This window comes from Desmodus rotundus, chromosome 7 (genome assembly GCF_022682495.2).
Source record: "Desmodus rotundus isolate HL8 chromosome 7, HLdesRot8A.1, whole genome shotgun sequence".
In the NCBI taxonomy this organism is placed as follows: domain Eukaryota; kingdom Metazoa; phylum Chordata; class Mammalia; order Chiroptera; family Phyllostomidae; genus Desmodus; species Desmodus rotundus.
In genome coordinates this window covers 35176608-35197757 of record NC_071393.1, presented here as the reverse complement: position 1 = coordinate 35197757, position 21150 = coordinate 35176608, and the positions used below count along the sequence as shown (strand labels likewise).

Below are 21150 nucleotides of genomic sequence, written 5' to 3'. Positions count from 1 at the left end.
CCGGAAGTGCAGCGTGGGGGCGGGCCTGCTCGCCCGCCGCGCTCCTCAGCGCCTGAGTGCTGTCCACGCCTCCTAGGCCTCCACCCGCAGGGGAAGTCACATGATCTGCGAGATCCAGCTCGAGGTGCCGAGGCCACAGCGGCCCCACGAACGAACAGGAGACTTGCAGACGAGGTCACTGGGCATCCTTTCAGGGGCTCGGACAGCATCCGAGAGAGCACCCACGTGAGGAGCAAGAAGGGTTGGGGCGGGGTGGAGAGATTCAAAGACCAACAGCTCTGAAAGTAGTTACTGGGACAAGGAAGAACCATGGAAGCCAGTAGTTACCTCCGGCAGGGCTCGCCTCCAGGGCTGAGGGGACTGGCCTGTCTGTCACAGACCAGCCAGCGACCAGCATCCTCGCTGACCCCTCACACGTGCAGAGGGCCTCTACCCCTACTCCCCGGAGGGCACCCTCACGCTCCCAAATCCAGCAGACGGCAGAACCAGTGTCGTCTGAAAATGTCTTTTTATTTAAGCACAAAATTGAAACACAACATATACATTTGTACATGGAGGAAAAAATACTAGAAAGGAATTTACAAAACCTTGGTCACTGTCATTAAGTTATCATTCAGTGGCTCTGGAGTGGAGTGGGCGGGCAGCCTCCAGGTTGGCCAGCTTTTTGAGAAGACCCCAGTCCACAAACTGTTTCTACAGCCTCTGGAGGACATGGTGCAGGTGTTAACTGTGGACTCCCAGGTGCCCGTCACACTGACACACGTCCTAGGCCATCCCCAGGACCAGTGGAAGGTGACCTAGACGTCTCCTACTCCAGGTGTGGGAGAACAGTAGAGGACGAGTCTGAGCTGATTCCCCCAGCCCTTCCTGAGAGTCACACGAACTAGATATTGCTGATGTGGGGGCAGTCAGAGGCCGAGGCCAAGCACAGCTGTCCCCCGGAAGAGGAAATCAAAACATACAGGGACACAACCCACACCAGGACAGTCAGACGCCCCTCCCCTTGAAGACTGCTAAAGGCTGGGCAGGGCAACTTGGGGTTGCCCTCTGTCCCTCCCATCCCCAAATCCCAACCAACCCCAATGCACATTCAATGAGTCTAAAGAGGGAAGGGCTCAGGGAGGGCCCCAGATGGCACAGGACGCTGCCCACACAGGAAAGTGCAGGGGGCGAAAAGGCCTACAAATCTGAGTAACAAACACGAGGCAGGGAAAGAGCTGAGGAAAGCAGGCCAGAGACCTGTCCAGAGGGATCTAGGGGCTGCCCATCAGCCCAGACCACAGTTCACCTAAGGGGAGCCCTTGGGCCCTGGCCAGTGTGGCTCAATTGGTTCGAGTGTCATCTCACAGAACAAAAGGGGCCTTGGGTTCGATTCCCGGTCAGGGCACATGCCCAGGTTACAGGTTTAGTCCCTGGTTGGGGGGCGTGCAAGAGGCAACCAACTGATGTTTCTCTCTCACATCAATGTTTCTTTCCCTTTCTCCCCCTTCCCCACACCCCTCTAAAATCAAGAAGCATGTCCTCTGGTGAGGATTTAAAAAATAAGAAAAATAAAAAATAAAGGGGAGCCCTTGAGAGGCCATCCCACGCTAGTGGGAAGGGAGGTGCAACTGTGGAAGCCCCAGTCTGGGTCTGTGGACTCAGATTCAGGCCAGGCTGCTGGCGGAGGAGTGGCTGCTCAGGCCCTGGCAGAACTGCAACTCCAGCCGGGGTGGGCCCATGTTGGCGGGCGATCCTGTGTGTGCATATATGCACGTGTGTGTATGCACCTGTGTGCATGTACACGTGTGAGCATGTAGGGGGAAGAAAAGTTCTGTCCCACTGCTTCCAGAGAGACACAAGAATCCTACCGAACCACCACCAGAGAGAAAAAGACAGTTTTGATTTTTTCTTTTCTCTTGTGTAAAAAAGTTCCTGTCCCTCCACCCCCTTAGGTGGAAGGGAGGCCTGGCTGATGAGCAAGGAGGAAGAGCCATGGCAAGACCCTCCCAGGGTCTGCGCCGGGCATAAGCGCTGGTGAAGGCGCCCATGGGAAGTGCAGCTCAGAAGGCAGCGGGGGAAAGGCAGGCAGAGGGAGGAGAGCCAGGAGAACTAGTTCCCCTGGAAGGCTCCCTGGGCAGCAGATGAGGCAGCACTTCGGAAGGTCCTGTTGCTGAAGATGCCCTGGGAGAATTCCTCCTGGGCCTGCTGGAAGCTGGCCCCTGTCCGGCGGTACAGGGAGTGCACCTGGGGGAGAACGCCGAGGTGAGAGGCCCGCCCTGTGGGCCCAGGGGGAACCCAAGCCCGTCTGACCTCCCCCACAGAGCCCTGGAGAGAGCCACTGGACCTTTGGGGATTCAAGGGGCCCAACTGCTGGGGTGAACACCCTCACGGGGAAAGCGGGAGAGAGGTGTCCGCTCCCTCGGGCCTGCTGCTGGCCCAGCGCCACCACTCACCCGCTTCAGGAGGAAGAGTGCAAGCACGGCGCAGAGGGTGAAGAAGCCAGCCACCGCCATCATGATGATCGACACGGCCAAGTGCTGATGCAGCGTGGACAGGGCTGCGATCCAGCCACTACCGAGGGAGGAGGAAGCCGGACAGCGTGTAGTGGGAGCGGGCCCTGGAGTCTCCCCGCTAGGGGCTCTTCTCCAAGGGGCTGCCGTGTGCTGCCCACCACCCAGGCCGACAGGCCCCGCACAGCCCGCACGGAGTCTCTGGGCCATGTGAGGTGTGGAAGGGACGTAGCTGCTGCTCCCAGGCAGGAGCAGGGGTTTGGGGAGACATGGAAAGCCTGGCTCCTCACTCCTGGGCCCACCCTCTCGAAAGCAGAACTACTGGCCCACCCGCTGCATTCTTCCTGAACCTCAGCCCCTCCCACTGGGGACCAGGCAGCCATGTCTCCTTCCTGAGCCCTGGCTTCTTCATCTGTAAAAGGAGATAATCCTCACACTCCCTGAGTTAAAAGCTTGCTACGAAGTTAGTTATCAACTTATGGTGTGGCACTGGCACGAGGACAGACATATATAATATACAGATGGATGGAACAGAATTGGAAGCCCAGAAACAAGCGCGCACGTCTATCGGTAACGGTTTTCCCCAGGGAGCCGAGGACGCAGACTGGGGAGAGGACGGCCTCTTAGACGGACGCTGACGGGACAACTGGGCGTCCACAGGCAAAACAGTCAAGTCGACCCTTCCTCAACCACACACACAAATTAATTCAAAACAGATAAATGACCTAATAATAAACAATAAAACTCTTAGAAGAAAACAGAGGTAGCTCTTCATGACCTTGGACTGTGGATGGTTCTTAAATGTTATACCCAAAGCACAGCAAAAGAAAAAGATAAACTGGACTCCGTTAAAATGAAAAACTCTAGCCCTGGCTGCTGGGGCCCAGTGGACTGAGTGCTGGACTGCAAACCGAAAGGCCGCTGGTTTGATTCCCAGTCAGGGCACACGCCTGGGTTGTGGGCCAGGTTCTAGCTGGGGACGTGTGAGAGGTGAACGGTCAATGTTTCTCTGCCTCTCCTTCTCCCTCCCTCCCCTCTCTATAAAAATAAATAAATAAAATCTACAGAAAAATGAAAAGCTCTAGGACATTAAAGGACACTACCAAGAATGAAAAAACAAAATAGAAGAAAGTCATAAATTACATATGTGATAAGAAGCCAGTATCCAAAATACGTAAAGAACTAAACAACAAAAAGACCATCCAATTAGCCAAGGACTTAAATAGACATTTCTCCAAATAAGATACACAAATGGCCCAAAACACAGGAGGACGGCCCATCAGGAAATGCCGGTCAAAAGCCACAGTGAGCTGTCCCACCCCTGGGTCGGCTGTGAGAGAGAAAGAAAACGGTGGAAAATAACAAGCGTTGGCAAGGGTGTGGAGAACTGGGACTCTCATACACCGCTGTGGGGAAGGTAAGGCGGCCACTGTGGGAAACAATCCGGCAATTCCTCAATAAATGACACGTAGAATCACCATGTGACCCAGCAATGCCACTCAAGACGCAAACCCCAAGGTTCTCAAAAACTTGTGCAGGAATGTGTGTGGCAGCACTACTCACAACGGCAAAAAGGTGGAAACAACCCAAATCCCTGCCGACGGCAAGTGGATGAACGCAATGCAGTGCAGCCAAACAACGTAACACTATCCAGCCACAAAAAAGGAATGAAGTACCGACCCTTGCTACAACACGAACCTTGAAAACATCATGCTCAGTTAAAGAAGCCAGACAGATCCGGCGAGACAGGAAGCAGTGGAACAGCTGCCAGGGGCTCAGGGAAGGAGGGCATACGGAGTGACTGCTTACTAAACATGGGGTTTCCGTTTGGGGCGATAAAGATGTCCTGGAACTGGCCCTGACCAGCGTGGCTCAGTGGGCTGGGCATCATCGCCTTGCAAAGCAAAAGGTCTCGAGTTCCATTCCGAGTCAGGGCACGTGCCTGAGATGTGGGTGCAGTCCCCGGTCGGAGTGCGCTTGAGAGGCAACTGATTGACGTTTCTCCCCCTCTCTTTCTCCCTCCCTTTACCTCTCTCTAGAAATAAGTGAGTAAAATCTTTTTTAAAAAGCCTGGAACTAGACAGTACCGGCGACTGCACGACACGGAGAATGTACTCAGTGCCACTAAACCATACACTTTAAAATGGCTAAGCGGCACAGAAAACAGCATGTTTACTTTGTGCGTTCACAATCTGAAACAGCGTCACAAGGGGAGATGAGAAAGGCGTCGGAGACTAGAGGCCGCAGAGCTCGTCCAGGCAGGTGGAGGCAGGGCCGCAAGGGGTGAAGCCAGAACCACAAATCCAGGGAGCAAAGAGCAGTTATTAATCAGAGCCTTTCACCAGGACCACACTCAGGGTTATGAGTAACAAAAGTGGGTCGCTCACGAGAAAAGAGGTCAGATAATACCCAACGAGATGAGGAGGAAGAGGGCTGGTGGAGGCCGGCGTGCACTCGGCTCTGAGTTAGAGGTGAGTCAGCGCCCTCCCCACTGCTCTGGAGTGGCCAGCTCCACTGGAGAGAGGGGACCAAAATAGTACAGGCCTTCCAGGCTCCGGCTCTTAGCCAAGTGCCAGCCTGACCTTTCTGTGACGTTCCCTGTGCACTGAGACAGAAAGGAAAGCACCAGCCACCGGCTGTTCTTTCCGAGACTAATTCTGAGTGGAGGACTGCAGCACGCAGGAAACTCAGCCAGCTGTGTGCTCAAAGGGAGCAGCCGGAGGAGCTCATCCAGGAGAGGCTGGGACCCCATCTCCTGAGGCCACAGGGCCTCTGGACAGTCACAGATCGGAGCTGCAAAGACCAGGGCATCCATCAGCAGCTGCCCAAACCCAAGGGCTTGTCTGGCACCTGTGGAAGTAGCACCAGCTTCCCGGGGGGTGCGGCAGAAGAAAATGAAGAGTCTACAATCCAGTGCAGGACACAGCCCAGGCAGCCTAAGGATTCAGGCCAAGTTCACCCACAGCACCCCAGAAAGTGACAAGCAGGGCCAGACAGTGAGTGGCTACTGGTGAAGAAGTGGAGGTAGATCCGAGCTGGCCACTTTCTCTGCCATGGTGGAAGAGGGGCCACCTGTCGGGCTCCCAGGGGCTGGCAAACGGGCGAGAGAGGCTAAGCCAAGCTCCCAAAGCCTAGTTCCCTCGTACTGCCCCAGCTCTCACCTGTCCCCCAGGTTAGGGATGCCGATCAACTGGATGACATAGATCCCTATTTGACAAAAAAATACAAAGAAGAACACGAAGAAGCTGAAAGAGTTGTCGGATCTGTGGAAAGAGGAGGAAAACCAGGAGTCACGTGAGGGTCTGGAACTCATTCCTCAGCATTCTTCGCCTGGCGTGACGCTCCTCCTCGCTAGCAGCCAGAAGGCAGGACTGGAGAGCAGTCAGGGCACCAGAGGACAGGCTCACTGTCTGCAAGGACACATCCAGAGATACCCCCGCCATAACCAAAAAGGGTTTGCCTTTTTCACTGCATTCCAGTTTCAGGGGTCAATGCTTGACCCCTTTCTCGAAGAGGTTGCTCACCCAAAGGACAGTAGAAAGGGCTTAACAGTCCATTTCCGGGAGTACTTATCTGCATTTCATAATAGGCGAGAAAACCTAAGTCAAAGGTATAAACCTTTAAGAATAAAACTGTAGGCCTGAGTGGCAGAAAAGGTGTTTGGGGAGCAGAAAGCACTAGACAAAACTGGTGTTTTGAGTGCCTCCATTTCCATGTCCTTGAGGGCAAGGGTTCAGGTCCCGCCTGCAGAGTGCCAAGGAGTAGGGGTGGGGCAGGTTCAGCCACTGCCCCGCTCCCTCCAGGGAAGCCCTGAGGGCACCAGCTCTGAGGCACAATTCCAAAACCCTAGGATCCATTGAAGTCCACAGTACCTACTCCAGGTCACCAGGTCAAATACTGGCACTCAGCAGTGGCCCCCAGCTATGTGGCAGGCGGGGGGAGGGGCGTGAGTAAGCCTGCAGAGATAAGCCATTCAGAGCATATCTCAGAGTCTGACTACCACAGAAGCTAAAGCGGCGGTTCTCAACCTTTTCCATCTCACGGCACACGTAAACTAATTCTAAAATTCTGTGGCATGCCAAAAAATATATTATTTGTCAGTCTGACAAAAAACAATAGGTGTAATTTTCACTCATTCACACCAGTTATTGTCGTGTTGGCTGTTGTTACTTTTCTGACAATCTAAAGGGAAAAGAGGTGAGCACCCCTGACTAAGTAAGTAGTCAGGTACTGCATGCTTTAAAAATTCTTGCAGCACAGGGGTTGAAAATTGCTGCCCTAGAGCCTTGGAAGGGAGCTAAGGAAGTGCCCGCCCTCTTCCCAGGGAGTGACTGAAGTCCTCCTGCACCAAACAGACTGGGCGCAGTGGAAGGGCAAGTAAGGCTCCTGCTCCCTGTAGATCTCTTGTCCTGGTCAAGGGGCAGGGCCCAGGACAGACCCCGGTTCCCCAGGTACAACTGAGGAACATGGCTCCTGATACCTGCCAGCTCTGACTGTGGGTGGGATTGGGAAGTGAATTTGCCACGATTCTATTCTGCTTCGACCAGAATGGGGCCTCAGGGGTCATGGCCCTAGACCTGCTACCTGGGACGCCAGCCATACACTCCCCCTCGCCCCAGCCCCACTCACCTGAAGGCCTTATAGATGGGTCGGTACCAGCAAAGGAAGGCACAGGGGGTGAAGATCACAAACCACAGGATCGAGAGGCCGAAGTCCACTCCCTTGCTGCTGTCGACTAAGAACCAGGCCAGGCAGGCAAGCAGGTTCAGAAACAGCGTCAATGAGTGCACTGTGGGGGGGAGACAGACATGGGCTGGGGCCAAAGTGGCCGAAGGGCTCCTGGACACGGCCAACCACCCCCTGGAGAGGAGATGAGGTCCGTGCTGTCAGGGCAGCTGCAGCAAGAGTCGAGGACCTCGATCTACACACAGGCCGGGTCCCACCTTGCTCCTCTGGGACTTCACAATCAGGGGCCAAACCAAGCTCCTAAGAGGTGATAACACGGCCTGAGGGGTATCTGATATCTGATATCTGAGGCGTGGTGGTGGAAGGGGTGCAGACCCAAGACCTGACCCTTGGGGAATGGGGTCTCTCTCTAAGCAACTCTGTTCCCTGGCCCCTGAGGGCCCACAGGGGAGCAACAGGGAGTCTTTCACCCTTACTCCTGGGAGGCCTTCACCTAAGGAACACCTTTTAGTGCAATGAGCTCCACGGGAACTCTGAAGCCTCCAGCTCATCCCACCCTCCTAGGTGCATGATCTGGGTCAGCCCTTGAGGGGAGGTTCCCAGCACAGGGAGCAGACTTCAGAGGGTCTGCGCTGCCCCCCACCCCCCAGCCCGACCAGCACGGAGGAAGGCTGAAGGCTGAAGGCTGTGGGGCTTGGGGGGTGGGGCAGCCAGAGCGCAGACAGGGCTCTCAAGACTCGGCCCACTCTTAGCCCAGAGCCCAGAGCAGCAGGAGCTGGACTCACACATCCAAAGGTAGTAGAGCATCTTGCATATGCGCTGGTAGTCGGCAGGGATCTCTGTGGAGAAGTCCTGATAGAAGCAGGGCCTGACAGGGCACCACGAGGGCAGCGGGGGCCAATTGTTCTCTCTCACTGCGAACAGAGATGGCAGGACCAGCCTGGCTTCAGCAGCAGCCCAGCGCAGTGCGCGTGCCGGCCCGGGCTCCCAGAGGGGCACCAGCAGGCAGGGTCTTCATGGGTACAGAGTGGGAAGGGGAAAGGATGGCAGGACACAAGCACAAACAGGCTCAGGCCGAGATAATGGACTGCAGATGCACTGGGAACCACAGAGCTGAACAGCTTAGTGATTATTTTCTGAACAGTCTATAACTGAGGGATCGTGGGAGCAGTGCCCCAGCGCTATCAAAAAATGTTGGTGCCGAAAGGAACGCAGACATGTCTATGTCCAGCGAGGCTGCACCACAGGCCTCCTGGCTCCCACTGTACTGCCCTCCCCAGGGCCAGCGCCGTTCTGAGATGGTCAGGAGCTCGGCAAAGACCTGAGGCTGCCCCGGGATGAGCAGGCTGGGGGAACCCTCCCGTGCCAGGCCAGTACCCCAGGGCCCTAAGTGGCCTCCTGTACCATGTAAGTTGGCCACAGAGTTCTGCAGCTCCCGCTCCTTGCGTTCCAGTTCAGCTGCTTTCCTGTCTAGTTCTTCCTGCTGCCGCAGCAGGCTTGCCTGGACCGCAGAGGCCGCAGCCTGGAACGAAAAGGGGAAGTGGGCGGCAGTGAACAGGAGAGACAGAGAGACGGTGCTGGTCTGACAGGAAGTCACAGGGCCTGTGCCCCATGCAGGGAGAGCCAGCTAGGCGTCCCAGAGGCAGTACCCACCCCCAGTGTCTTGGGTACCTGAGACCATCACAGAGAGGGAAAGGTGACCTGTCCCCTGCTGCCCTTACAACACCTCTGGCCCCTTCCCCATCACCAGGGCTCTCCTGTCCCCTTCATTCCGAAGCTTGAGATAGGAGAACCATCCCCCATACTGTAGTCCAGCCAAGTTCAGTTATACGGACCTTTGGGGTGTCACCAAAGGGCAAAAGGCCTCACAAGAGACTGTCCTGTAGCCAGAAACCCAGAGACCCAAGCCTCGACTGAAGAGCCTAGAGGGGTGTGTGTGAAGGGGGATGGCACAAACCTGCTAGAGTAAGTGGGGAGGGGAGGCACCTGAGGCCACGCAGGGTGCACCTGGAGCCTGAGGGATGTATAGTCAAGCACCTCTCCTGCTCCTCACCTGAGGTCCACCTGAACTGTAACTGGCTATATCCTAGGACAGCCCCTTACTGCCGGCCCTGCTCTGCCTGGCTTTCATGGCAAGCAGAGTCTAAGCTTTGGCCCCTCTGCAGACGGAGTAGGGCCTCCGGGTGAGGCAGCTAGGGGACTCTATGTGAGGCTGAGCAGAGCTGGGCCCAGAGTGCCAGCCAACGTCCTGCCCTGGCCAGTGCTACAGCTGGGGGGCCCAGCCCCTCCGGAAGGCTACAGTCCCTTTCAGGGAGCAAATCCCCACTGCTTAGCTCGCAGGACGACGAGCCAGGCACACGTGTGCATACACGTGTGTGTTCTCTCTCTCCCCAAACACGAGTTCTCCAAGAGCTAAGGCTGCCTTCGGGGTGAATTTCAGGCACTAGGGGTAGAAGCAGGGCCAGAACTGACCACGGTGAAGGTCTCAGCCTATTCCTCCAAGCCTCTGACTCCAACTGAGCGGGACTGGGAATGACACCACCTAGCTGAACGAGAACATTCCCTCTGCCTCACAGGATTCTAGGGCCGTGTGTGGGGCCCAGAGTCCCAAGGTTCCAGGGTCCCGCATAGGGGCAGCACTTCTGGGGGAAGTCTGTCCAGCTGACGGGAGCAGCCGAGACCACTAAAGTCCAAAGCTCAGCCTGGGCAGGGCCCAGGCACCTGGCCCTCACTCACGCTCACCTATGCTTGGCCTACCTTTGGAAGTTTTCGTATGTGGCTGTCTCTGAGAATACTATCTCCTCCTAGCAGCATCTGCCTCTCTGAGAGCTCGCTCCCTGCCAGGAATCTGGTAGGCAGGAACTTGCTGGCCTGTCTAAGCAGGAGCTGCAACATACAACTCCACTGTGGGTCACGCTCGCCAGCGGCAGCGGGGAGCATGGGGGAGAACAGTGAGGCAACGGGGTGGGGAGTTGGGCACCACGCGGACAAGATTCACAGTATTTGGTAAAGGGACAAAGGCAGGAACACATGAGGTTAGAAAAAAAGGGTAGATTCCGGGCCCTGAGTAACAGAGAACCAAGCAAAGGCCCCAGGAAGCTCTGGAATGGTATGACGGCAATGCTCTCATCTGAAGACACCCGGGAGCCCAGCCTGATGGGTGGGGCTTATTTTTGGTGCTGGCAGTCGGGTGTGGGGTGGGGAGTGAGGGTATAGGTGAGCAGACCCTCCACATGCAAGGACGAACTCCAAAGAGATTATCTTGAGGGCCCTTGAAGGGAAGCCAGGGAATAAGGCCCTTTGTCCACCCCTCCATCTCAAGACTCAGCTGGGTGAGGTGCTTCCCTCTCCGGCAAGGAGAGGAGGCGGAGGGGACCTTTGTCAACAGTACCTGGGGGGTTGGCTGGGCTGGCTCCACGGAGGGCTGGAGGACTGCCGGCTGCGAGGGCCCCGTGAGCTGGGAGACGGGCACCGTCGTTGCTGTGTTTGTCTGCGTGTGAGAGTCGGAGGAGTGAGGAGGGGGGTGCTCCGCCGGTCGCCACGGGGGAACAAACCCACCGCAGGGGCGGCGATGTGCCCCTCCCTGTGAGGAGTGCCCCCTTTGGGCCTCCCTGCGCAGCTTCCCGGCCAACAAGCCTCAGGCCCCGGGCACTGTGGTGCCTGACCCAGCACTCCTGGCCTTTCTGGACCCAGGGCTCCTGGCACCTGCCCTGCCCTCTTCAGGGAGGAGCCCAGACCATGGGCCCCAAGCGGAGATTTGGTGGCCACCTCCTCTCACCCCCAGCCACCCGTCCACGTTAAGACTATCCTTTTGAGAACCGCAGCTTCTCGAGAACTGTGTCTTGCTAAGGTCCTTGCTCCAGAGCCCCGGGCACCAGCCAGAGGACCTGGGCACTCAGAAAGAAGACGTGCTCACCAACCTCTGAGAAGGGGTTGAATTCAGCCAGGCCACCTTGTGAGGCATTGGTCAGCTGGGTCACCGAGGGATCCTGAGAAGGCGAAAAAGAGCCATTAGATGCTGAGGACAAGAGAGAACCTCGGTAAGGGAGGGCCAGCACCATCCCAGGGCCAGCAGGCAATCCCGGGACGCCTGGCTGAAGTGAAGCTGCTGGCGGCCCTTCCTGAAGAGCCTCTTCTGAAGGCTCCTACGCCCAGCACCGGCCACCCAGAGCTGCAATCCTTCGCTTTCCTGGGGAAGGAGGGGTTCAGCCCAATCACTTCCTGGAGATGCAGAGCGAGTGCTATACTTTCAGGCCGGGGAACGGACACACGTGTGCTCTTGTCAGTCGGTACCTGTACAGATCCGTAAGGGCTCACAGTATTTAACTCCAGGGACTGGGGGTTTTTGGCCAGGGTGGTGGTGAATGGGTGGAGACTTTTCACTTTATGGCCTTTCTGTACTGTTTTTCTTTTCTTTTTTTTTAAATCCTCCACCAAGGACATGCTTATTGGCTTTGAGAGAGAAGGGAAGGGAGAGAAACCTGGATCAGTTACCCCCCACACACGTCCCAGCCAGGGATCAAACCCACAACCTAGGAATCGAACCTGCGACCTTTCGGTTTCTGGATGACATTGCAACTTGACCGAGCCACGCTGGCCAGGGCTCTGTACTGTTTGGTTTTGATATTTATTATTTTACTCCTGTTATTTTTTTTTTAACAGACAGCTTTTGTTCTACAACCTCTATGAAAGCTTGTAGGACAAAAACATGCTACTGAGTGCCAGCACTAATTTGATGAAATCAGGGACACTTACTAGGAATAAAAAAATATAAAGGACTCAGATAAAAAGCCAGGACAATGTTTTTGGTTGTTTTTTTCCCCCTAGATTCTTTTTTAAAAAATATTTATTTTTAGAGAGGGGAAGGGAGGGTTTGAAAGGGGGAGAAACACCAATCAGTTGCTTCTCATACACACTCCGAGCAGGGATCAAACCTGCAGCCCAAGCATGTGCCCAGCAACCTTTCACTCTGCAGGACAACGTCCAACCAACTGAGCCACACGGATCGGGGCTTTTTTTCTACATCCCTTAAAAGAAATACAAAAACGTCCTCAGAATACAGCTTGTCCTAAGTTTTTAATCTTCCTTTTCCCGTCTGATCTCTGCTGAAGCCAGCCCTTGTGGCCTAGAGCCTGCACAGGGCTCCCTGCCTCCTCCTCCACCCAAGCAGCCTCCACGCTGGCCTGAGGCCAGTCTGTCTGCATCCTGCCCCTTACCAAGCAGAGCTCCTCCTCACACACCCCCCCCCCCCCCCGCCCCCATGCACACAGGTAGAGGCTCGGGTCCAGCTCAGCAGCAACGCCTCCGCTCTGAGTGCAGCAGCTGTGAGGGGTAAGAAGACTGCCACTGGATTCTGCCAAGGCCCCGGATACAGGCCTCCCCTAGGCTTCCCTGTCTCCGCACATCACTATCCGTCACTATACATCCACATGCTCCTGTCCTTCTGGCCCAGCCTCGCCTCCACCAGGAAGCCTCCACAGGTTGGATTTTTAAACACAATGTTAACATTAAATAGACCCCCCAGGGAACCCCCCAATTTTTCTACATGGAAGTGGACTCTCACCATGGTACAGTGCTTGTCCTAGGTCTCAGGATGGGAGCCGGCTCCGTATTCTAGACATTTACAGAGCTCAGGGTCACACTGAAGGTGCTTTCTAACCTGCTCACACATAACAGCTCTCCTCTTTCCACCTGAGCCACTGGTTCGTCGAGGGCAACACCCTGTCCAAGCTCCCCAGAAACTAACCCAGAGCCGGGCACACAGCTCTTGTCTCTGGTTGGGCCTCACTCTTGCACTCCCACTGGAATCCTCTGCTGAGACTCAAGGTGGCCCCGTCCTCTTTGTTGGACACCATCCCTGCCTGGTGGCTCCTACAGCTTGGGTGAAGTGGCAAGTTGAGGTTCAGGAGGCCACATGGAGCTGGAGAAACTGGCCTTGAGGTTATTTTTTTGGCTGAATGACTACCAGATGTCTCTCAGAATTAGTGCGCCCACTCCTGCAAGAACGATTCGGGGCTCAGGATCTGCTCCCGTTTCAGGGTCAGCGGACACTAAGCCACCAGCTGAGGGAGCGAGGGAGCTGAGTCACTGAAATCAGATCCACCATCCAAGGAACTGGTTACTCAAGCCTGACTCACTGCAGGACAGAGGACGGAGGGGCGGCTCTGGTTGCAGTTTCGGGTACCGGCATGCACCAGTGTCAGAGGTACACGTTCACCAGAGGAGGGTTCTGGAGGGCTGGGGCTGACTGCACTATCCACACCGATCCCGCTTCCTTCTTCTAGAATCTTAAAGACACCAGGCTCACCATAAACAACCCTGTCTCCACTAGAGGCTGTAAACTCTGCAGCCAGGTGTCTCGTTCACACTCTGGCCTCCGAGTCCTCGGGGAAGGGCCTGCGCGGGGCGGAAGCTCAGGTAATGTCTGAGAATGAATGCTGCATGCTGTAGGGCCTCTGCTCTCTCTAGGAGGCACTGCCCAAACGCTAGGGCTTAGAGAGGAAGGCACCTGCACCACAGCGGCAGCCTCAGGGCCTCAGGGCCCAGAAGCACCCTGCTTGGGAAGAGGAGCCTGCAACACTCTGGAAGCCAGGGATACTTCTCATCTGAGTAGGCCTGGGCTCCTCTGAAAGATGTGAGTGGCTACAAGAGAAGCTGAAGCCTGGGGGTAGAGGTGGGGGGAGGAGGGACTGAGGGAGGGAGCTGACACTGAGCGGCTGCTATATCCCAGGCTCACCACCCCAGGATGCTACTGTGGGGTTGTGGTCACCCCAGAACTGGCCACTGTGTCCAGCCACCCGAAAAGAAGGTTCTACCAGCCTTTTCAACCTGGTTCTTGGAGAAAATAGAGGCCGCACCCTGAGGCGCCACTGTGTGCAGTGACTTGACTTCGCTCCCGTGCAGATGGAGCGGAACCATCCTGCTTGGACTCCACCCGTGAGCGAGCAGAGAAAACGGTTGCTCTGACCAGTTTCTGCGACCTGTGGCTCGGCCAAGGGGCCCTGGGGAAGAAAAGCTACGCCCTGCCCCCCACCTCACCGCACCTCACCACCACCCTGTGAGGGAGGGGTGTTCGTAGTGTGTGGCGGGGCTGGGGAAGCAGCTCATCTAGGTTCTCAGGAGTAGGGGCTGAACCCAACTCTGAATCTAAGTCTGCGTGCCTCCAAAGACGAGTGTGGTAAAGCTGAGAGGGAAAGGCCCAGGTCCACCCTGCTCAGCAGCGCCCCCCGAAAGCCGAATGGAGTGCTCCCTTAATGTTTGGTTGAATAAATGAGCCCTACTCTGGAAGGGCACTGATGGGGGCACCCGGAGTGACTGGGACGACTGCTTCTGATCGTTTCTCTATTCCTGGGCCTCAGAGAAGTCCTTCTTAGGGAACCCCCTTAGTAGGACCCATCAGAGGGTCTTGCGACTGGGGACCACACTGACGGGCCTGAATGAGGTCTCGGCTTCTACTGTGAGTCACAGATAAGCAGTCAACAGCTGCGGCCTTCCTTCCCACTCACCGCGTGTCAGCTAATTCATGCGGGTCAAGCAGTTATTCACAAGGATCCCAAGAGCTGAGTTTCACCTACAAAGAAGGAACCTAAAACCCCCTCAGTGTCAAAGGCGCCAGACTGGCTAATGCCTTTCACTGAATTCGTGATAAATAAAACGCTCCTGAACTCAGTTTCTTTCATTCAGTCAACAGTCACGAACGGTGTAGTGTGAGGGCCACACCAAGGCAAACGAGACAACAGCCCCTGCCCTTCTCGAGCCCAGTGTGGCAGCTGCCACACATGCACAAGAACCGGGGGAGCCAACGAGGAGGGAGGAGAAGCAAGGCCCAGGCAGGGCTCCAAGAGGAGGGGAGGTGAGCAAAGGCCTAAGTCCCACCACAGCTGCGGGGCAGGGGACACTTCCACATCACCGGGCTGTGAGGGACCCACGAGGAAAGGGGCAGTCAGGCACGAGCTCTGCCGGGAAGAACCCTTGCAAAAGCCGGCTTTCCTTTCACCAGTGCGGCGATGTCTCTCTATGCGGCTCACAGGCCCTGCTGAGCGCTCGCTCTCTAGGACTTTTCCTCGCTTTCCCATCCTACGCTCCACCCAGACTCCCAGTGTGGGGTTTATTCTGGCTGCAAATACACATGAAATAAATACCTCGTGTGCTAAAAAAAACTAGGCCATTCTCTCTGGGAGACATGGAGTCCCCAATACATTAGCAGCTCGCTGAAGTCCTATTTGCTTTGGAGGCTGAGTGTGTGTCACGGAACATGAAAGAACAATCATCCCCAAACAGGCTGGCTGGGTCCCAAGGTTCCCACAGTTAACCGTGGTCCTCCCTTGACTCAGAACCTAAGAATCCATCCTAAGGAAACGTGGCAAAAAACACATAAAAATCTGTATCTGCAGAAATTTGTTGCACCAGTATCTACAGGCGGAGAAAAAGGCATAAAGCAACCGAAATACCCAGTGACCGTAAGCACCCGTATGCTGGTGCACGCTCCCTCAATGGCCTCAACGGTGGCCACTGAAAAGCACAGGCAGGAACGTAGGGCAGCGATACAGAAAAGGCTCGGTTACACAAATACACTTCATTCCAAGTACTTGTGAAAAGAGACCGGGCAGGAAAGCATATCAAAATAACAACAGTTGCAAAAGACTGGTAGAAATATGGAGTATTTATTTTGTTCTCCAAATTTTCTATAACATGATTACGATTTTTACTTTAAAACACATATTTTTAGAAAGAGCCTGAGTCCCCACCGAATGAGTCAGAAGGGCAAGGAGGGAGGCCGCAGCAAACGCCACAGCAGCCACACTCGATCACCCAGCCAGCAAGTCTGAGCATCGGGCTGGCCTCGAGGCCCCCGTGACCTGACGCAGCACCCCTCTCAACACAGTGCGTTCTCACGCGGAGCCGCGTACCCCTGCCTCCCACCTCCATCTGGTGACTCCGGGGCAAACCATTCCACACGGAGCACCGGGCACCAAGGGAAAGCACTGGTTCCCGCCCCCGGGAAGCCAAGGCACACACAGACAGCACGTGGACAGCGTTTACCAGGCAAGGAAGACGCAAGGGGCTCACAGAGGACAGAGGGCCTCAGCTACTGGGAGAGTCAAGAAGGGCTTTACTGAGGTGGCATCTCAGCTGGATCTTCAGAGATGAAAGAAATTTAGCAGGCACTAAAGGGGAAGGCAAAACTAGCACTTGCGAAGACTCCGCAACTTTAAAAACAGCTTGTGTGTGTTCAGGGAACAGCAGAAGGTCCTGCGGGCCATGGAGCAGAGCCCGTACATGGAGTAGCCAGGAGTACCAGGAAACCAACGTGAGGAGGGGTAGGGCCAGAGTGCGGTGTACACTTCACCCCATGGGCAATGGAGGACAAGTAGAGATTGTGAGCGGGGACAGTTGCTGCGATCGTGCCCGCCAGCAGAGGGGAAAATGCAACGCCAGGGGAGAAGGATGCGGTGAAGACTGGCTGGGATGCAACAGTTCAGTGGGTGATGGCGAGGACTGAACTTGGGTGGGGCAGCTGGGGACAGAGAAGAGGGGATGGACTCCAAAGACCCTTTTCAGGTAGATGCCACAGGCTCGACCACTCTCTGGGTTCGTAGGGGAATGGCAATACTACGGGGAAAGGGGAGGTGTGGCAGGGAGAGGAAAGGAAGGGGCTGAGCTGCCAGCTTGGGGAACTGGGGAGCAGGGCCACCAGTGAGCACGGGAAGTGATAGTGATCGTGGAACAAGAGGAACAGCGTTCTGGGGGGGGGGGGCAGGGCAGAGACCTGAGAAGACACTGGCTCAGCCTGGAGAGGCGTAAGGAGCACATCTGGCTGGCATGGTTGGCTACATCCAGGTGAGAGGCGAACTCAGAAGAAGGGGGAGGGCGAGTGTGCGAGATCTGGGCCCACTGTTATGTGAACGCAATCCTAAAACCTGGTAAGTGGAAGAAACTGCTGAAGGACAGAACTCCAGAACACCCATAAATACACGAGACAAATTTCTTGAGACAAGGCCCCTGCTCCACAGGAGAGTTCAACCAGGTCCGCCTGGCAGTCCTGAGAATTCCCAATCAGAGTGAAGCGGGAGCCCCGCTTCTCTGGGAAGTGGCAGAGCCACCAGGGTCTGTGCTGGGCACGCACCTGACTCCGTTCACACCCAAAGCGAGGTCTACCACTGCTTTCTCTTCCCGTGAGAGAGACGTGCTTTAAATCTTTGGAAAGCAGCCACAGCACTGAGATTATCTCTTAACTGCAAGCAGGCAACATGTGAAGGTGATTTAGCGTGATTTGGAACTCACGAAGACCTTAGTTCCGGTGTCCAACCCTGTGGGCTGCCTGTGGCCCAGGGTGGCTGTGAGTGCAGCCCAACACAAAATTGTAAATTTACTTAAAACCTTTTCTTTTGCTCATCACTTTTTGTTAGTGTTTGTGTATTTAATGTGTGGCCCAAGACAACTCTCCTTCTTCCCGTGTGGCCGAGGGACGCCTAAAAGGCTGGACACCCCTGAAAGGCTTTCTCTGTTCGGCGTCACCAGCCGGTCCATTACTCTCCTTGAAATCAGTGCTGGCCGCAGGGCTGAATGGACAGAAGTGTGGAGGAGGAAAGCCACACTGGTATTTGTTTGCCTGAGTGACCTGCTTGGTAGTGGACTGCTGAAAAACCAAATGGACACCACAATGCCTACCTTGTCAGCACTCTACCTCCTCACCACCCAAGGAGACTGAGAAACTTTTAGGAGCAGACCCTGGAATCAGTCCGAAGCAGGACCGGCAATCCCAGAGGGGACGGGGCAGACGCACCATCATTAATAGAGGAATTAGGGAGTGCCAGCCTCGGTTGTGAAATGGCACCACTTGGCTTGCAGTTTCCTGCTTCCTCCTCCAAGTTTGATCAAACTGCCGCGGTGGCACTCTTGTGGCAACTTTCCTTGCACAGCTCTTACTCTGCAGGAAGTTTTCTCATAATCCCAGTTATAACTATATGCAAGGAAGGGGTCGCAAAAGCCCACACCCACCGTGTGGGGCACGGCTGGGCGTGGGGAGTGGGCAAGGAAGTCAACTTACAGGCATACTGGGAGTTTCATGGGATATTACTAAAGTCAGCAGAAAAAGGATTCCATGGTTTAATAAGTCTGAGAAATGCTGGGTCAAATAAAGTTGAGTTAATGTCTTTACTGCAGGACTTCTCAGAGCCTTTAAGAAGTTAACAAGCCTTACCAATCTTCGAGAAAAAGGGAATAAGTAGTGATTCCCAAACTTATTTGACCACAGAACGCTGAGCACCTGTAAGGACTGGTATTATTCAGAACACACCGCTTTAAAGTACTGTCTTGAAAAACAGTATCACTTGTATTATTCCAACCCCCTACACTGGTGAGAAAATAGCTTAGCTAATACTAATTTGTTACTTTCACCCCACCAGTACTCTCATTTTAAGAATGGGGGCAGTAGTGATGATGTAACATCGTTTCCTTAGCTAGCCTAAGTAACTAAATAACCCCAAGGCAGAGCTCCAAAAATCTTGTAAGCAGTGCTGCTCTGGGACTGAGACCTGGGGTTTGGGCCCCTTCCTGCTGCAGATCAGCCAGTGACTCTGGCATGTTCCACCCTCGCTGGGCTCAGTTTTCTCATTCTGAACTGAAGGGGGTTAGAACACACTTCTGAGGGTGTTCCCAGCTCCAACAGTCCACCTCGGACTCTGAACACTGAGTTTACTTTCATAACCCGCCACTGAGTGATGGAAAAAAGGACGTTCTGCAGGCTGGCTAAGTGCGACAGTTTCGGAGCCTATCACCTCCCTCCCGAGCTCTGTGCCAACACCCTGGGTAAATGAAGCCGGGCTCACACCCAGTCGCCCTAAGGCTGCAAGCACCCTCCCAACGTTCCAGCCCCAGCAGTCAGACCCTGACACTACCAGCACAAGGGAGGGGAACTCAGGGGCCTAACTTCCAAAGCTCCTTCTCTCCGCAAACTGTGTGCCAAGATGGAAAGCCCATGAAAGATGAAAGAGTTGCAGCCAGCCAGCTCTCTTCTTCCCACACAGGATCCCCCACCAGATGTTGCCCTTTGCAGGCCCACAGCTGCTTCCTGCTCTGTCACATCCTGGGATTGCCTGATGGACAGGCTGTCTTGCTTGAATGCAGAAGTCATTCCTACCACAGTTTGCACAATCATTTCTGGGGCTGCAGATGTAGTGTAAGACGTTCAAACTACTGTTAATACAGAGCTGAACTCAGGCCAACTATCTTGCCCACGGCCAGCATTGGGGACAAGTTCTCTGCATCTTTGGACAGCTAACCACTTCTGTCAGATAGCAGCAGACATTCTATTCCTGATTCTGACAGGAAAAAGAAAAGCAAATGATTACACGGCACACACACCAAAAGGCTACCAGATCCTTACTAAAACTCAAACTCCACTATTATACAGAGAAACAGTTACCAGAAGACAATGGCAGTTGAAATGCAAATATTCTCTCTTTATTCAACTAATAGAGACAACTGAATTACATTTTTTAATCAGCTTAACAATAACCCACAACCTTCGGACCAACTTGAATTACATTTTTTTAAAAAGGGTCCCTGCAAAGGTCCTGTTGAGGAGCATTAAGCTACAAGAATTCCCTGATGTTACAAAGAACGAGCTACCAAAATTTGCCTTGAGACCAAGAAGAAGCATAAAATTTTCACTCTCCTGACAACATACAGTAATTCTGTTCTAGTTTCATTAGCCTTGGCTTTGATCCTTGAGGAGATTCAAGGTGGGAAAACTCATGCTGTGAGTTGCAGGAAAGGACCCCTCCAAGGACATCCCTCCACGTGCAGGAAATTTGAAGCTGCCAATGACCGAAGTCCAAGCAGGATGAGTTGGTGACCTCCTGACAGCAGAGACCCGGGGGCCCACAAATCCCAAGTTGGCACAAGCTGATTTTGAGCACACATGAAACAAGAGGCAGAGGAGCTGGGGCACTAACAGGAGTCCCAGTCGTTCATCACAGAAAAACAATACCCCTGTGCCCTCCCTCAGCTCAAAGGCAGAAAGGTTGTGGCTTTAAGCAGGAAAACTCTTTCTTCCTTGATCACTTGTTCAAAAGGTGAAGCCAGCTTGTAGGTCTGCAGGTCTCAACTACTGTGCCACGGCGTACAGGTCCATCAGGCTAACGTTCCTTCCGTTTCAAGACCCTCAGAGCCCCCTTCACGTCGCCCTCCCTAACCTGGGCCCTCCTATCAGGTCAACCTAGTCCAAAGTAGCCCCGCGGCCAAAGTGTGGAATTCTTATCAAAGCCATATTCCACTCCCCAGCCTTCCCTTCCCGACAGATCCCAGGGGCCCTCCTATGCCTTATACGCTAGTTTGGTTGCTGGGGAGGGAGAAATGGGTTGTCTTGAGATTTCCACATTTCTCCATCCCGCTCTACTGCTGTCACCCCCTTCCTAACGCGCCTCAAGCCAAGACTGCAGGATAGCTGTAGCCGCACTTCTCCCTCGGGTGAAGTCACGTCTCTTCCTGACGCTGGGGGAATCTCCAGACGGCTCCAGTTCCCTTCCCCAGCAATACCCGGTCAGAGTGGATTAGTCTGCCGAGCTAGAGGGTCCCATCTCTTTCCAGGCTACAGCGCCAAGCCCCTTCGGTCCACCTGCTGCCAGTCCCGCCCCCCAAGTCACTATGATAGGCCAGCTCTCAGAGCCAGCCCTCCCATTGGGCAGTCGGCCCGTCCCTCCTACGCCACGTCTCCCGGGTCCAGCGAAAGAGGCCCGGGTGGAGGCCTTTGGCACTAGACAGAGCCGTGAGTTGAAAGCTCTACCTGGAAGGGGTTTACGTCCATTGGGTCCGCGAAGGGGTTGGTTTCGAAGGCCGACATCGCGATCGGGGGCCGACTGGCGAGCTCCGCGAGCGCTTCTGCCTCCGGGCACAGAGACCCAGCGGCCGTCCGGGTAGACCCTCCACTTCCGGGAGCGAGCCGCCGTTCTGGCGCAGGCGCCGAGCC

The 21150-nt window shown here is 54.9% G+C and overlaps 1 protein-coding gene across 1 annotated transcript; it reads right to left on the bottom strand.

Annotated features, from left to right (window-relative positions):
- Window positions 1–491: 491 nt before the first annotated feature.
- Window positions 492–21150, bottom strand: SCAMP2 (secretory carrier membrane protein 2). Its single transcript, XM_024557361.4, has 9 exons — window positions 20968–21150; window positions 11099–11167; window positions 10570–10668; window positions 8583–8700; window positions 7964–8092; window positions 7122–7281; window positions 5654–5755; window positions 2436–2553; window positions 492–2226 (listed from the first exon to the last, which is right to left on the bottom strand). The coding sequence occupies exons 1-9, from the start codon at window positions 21022–21024 to the stop codon at window positions 2092–2094; spliced, it is 987 nt and encodes a 328-aa protein (XP_024413129.1). The 5' UTR covers window positions 21025–21150; the 3' UTR covers window positions 492–2091.

Bases quoted from the DNA above. Each gene is read 5' to 3' on its own strand.
- SCAMP2 (XM_024557361.4), bottom strand. From the start codon at position 21,024: ATGTCGGCCTTCGAAACCAACCCCTTCGCGGACCCAATGGACGTAAAC. The intron at 5,756-7,121 runs GTGAGTGGGGCT...CTCTTTCCACAG, and splicing joins CCCATCTATAAGGCCTTCAG to ATCCGACAACTCTTTCAGCT. The intron at 2,227-2,435 runs GTGAGTGGTGGC...GTTCTCCCCCAG, and splicing joins CACTCTTCCTCCTGAAGCGG to GTGCACTCCCTGTACCGCCG.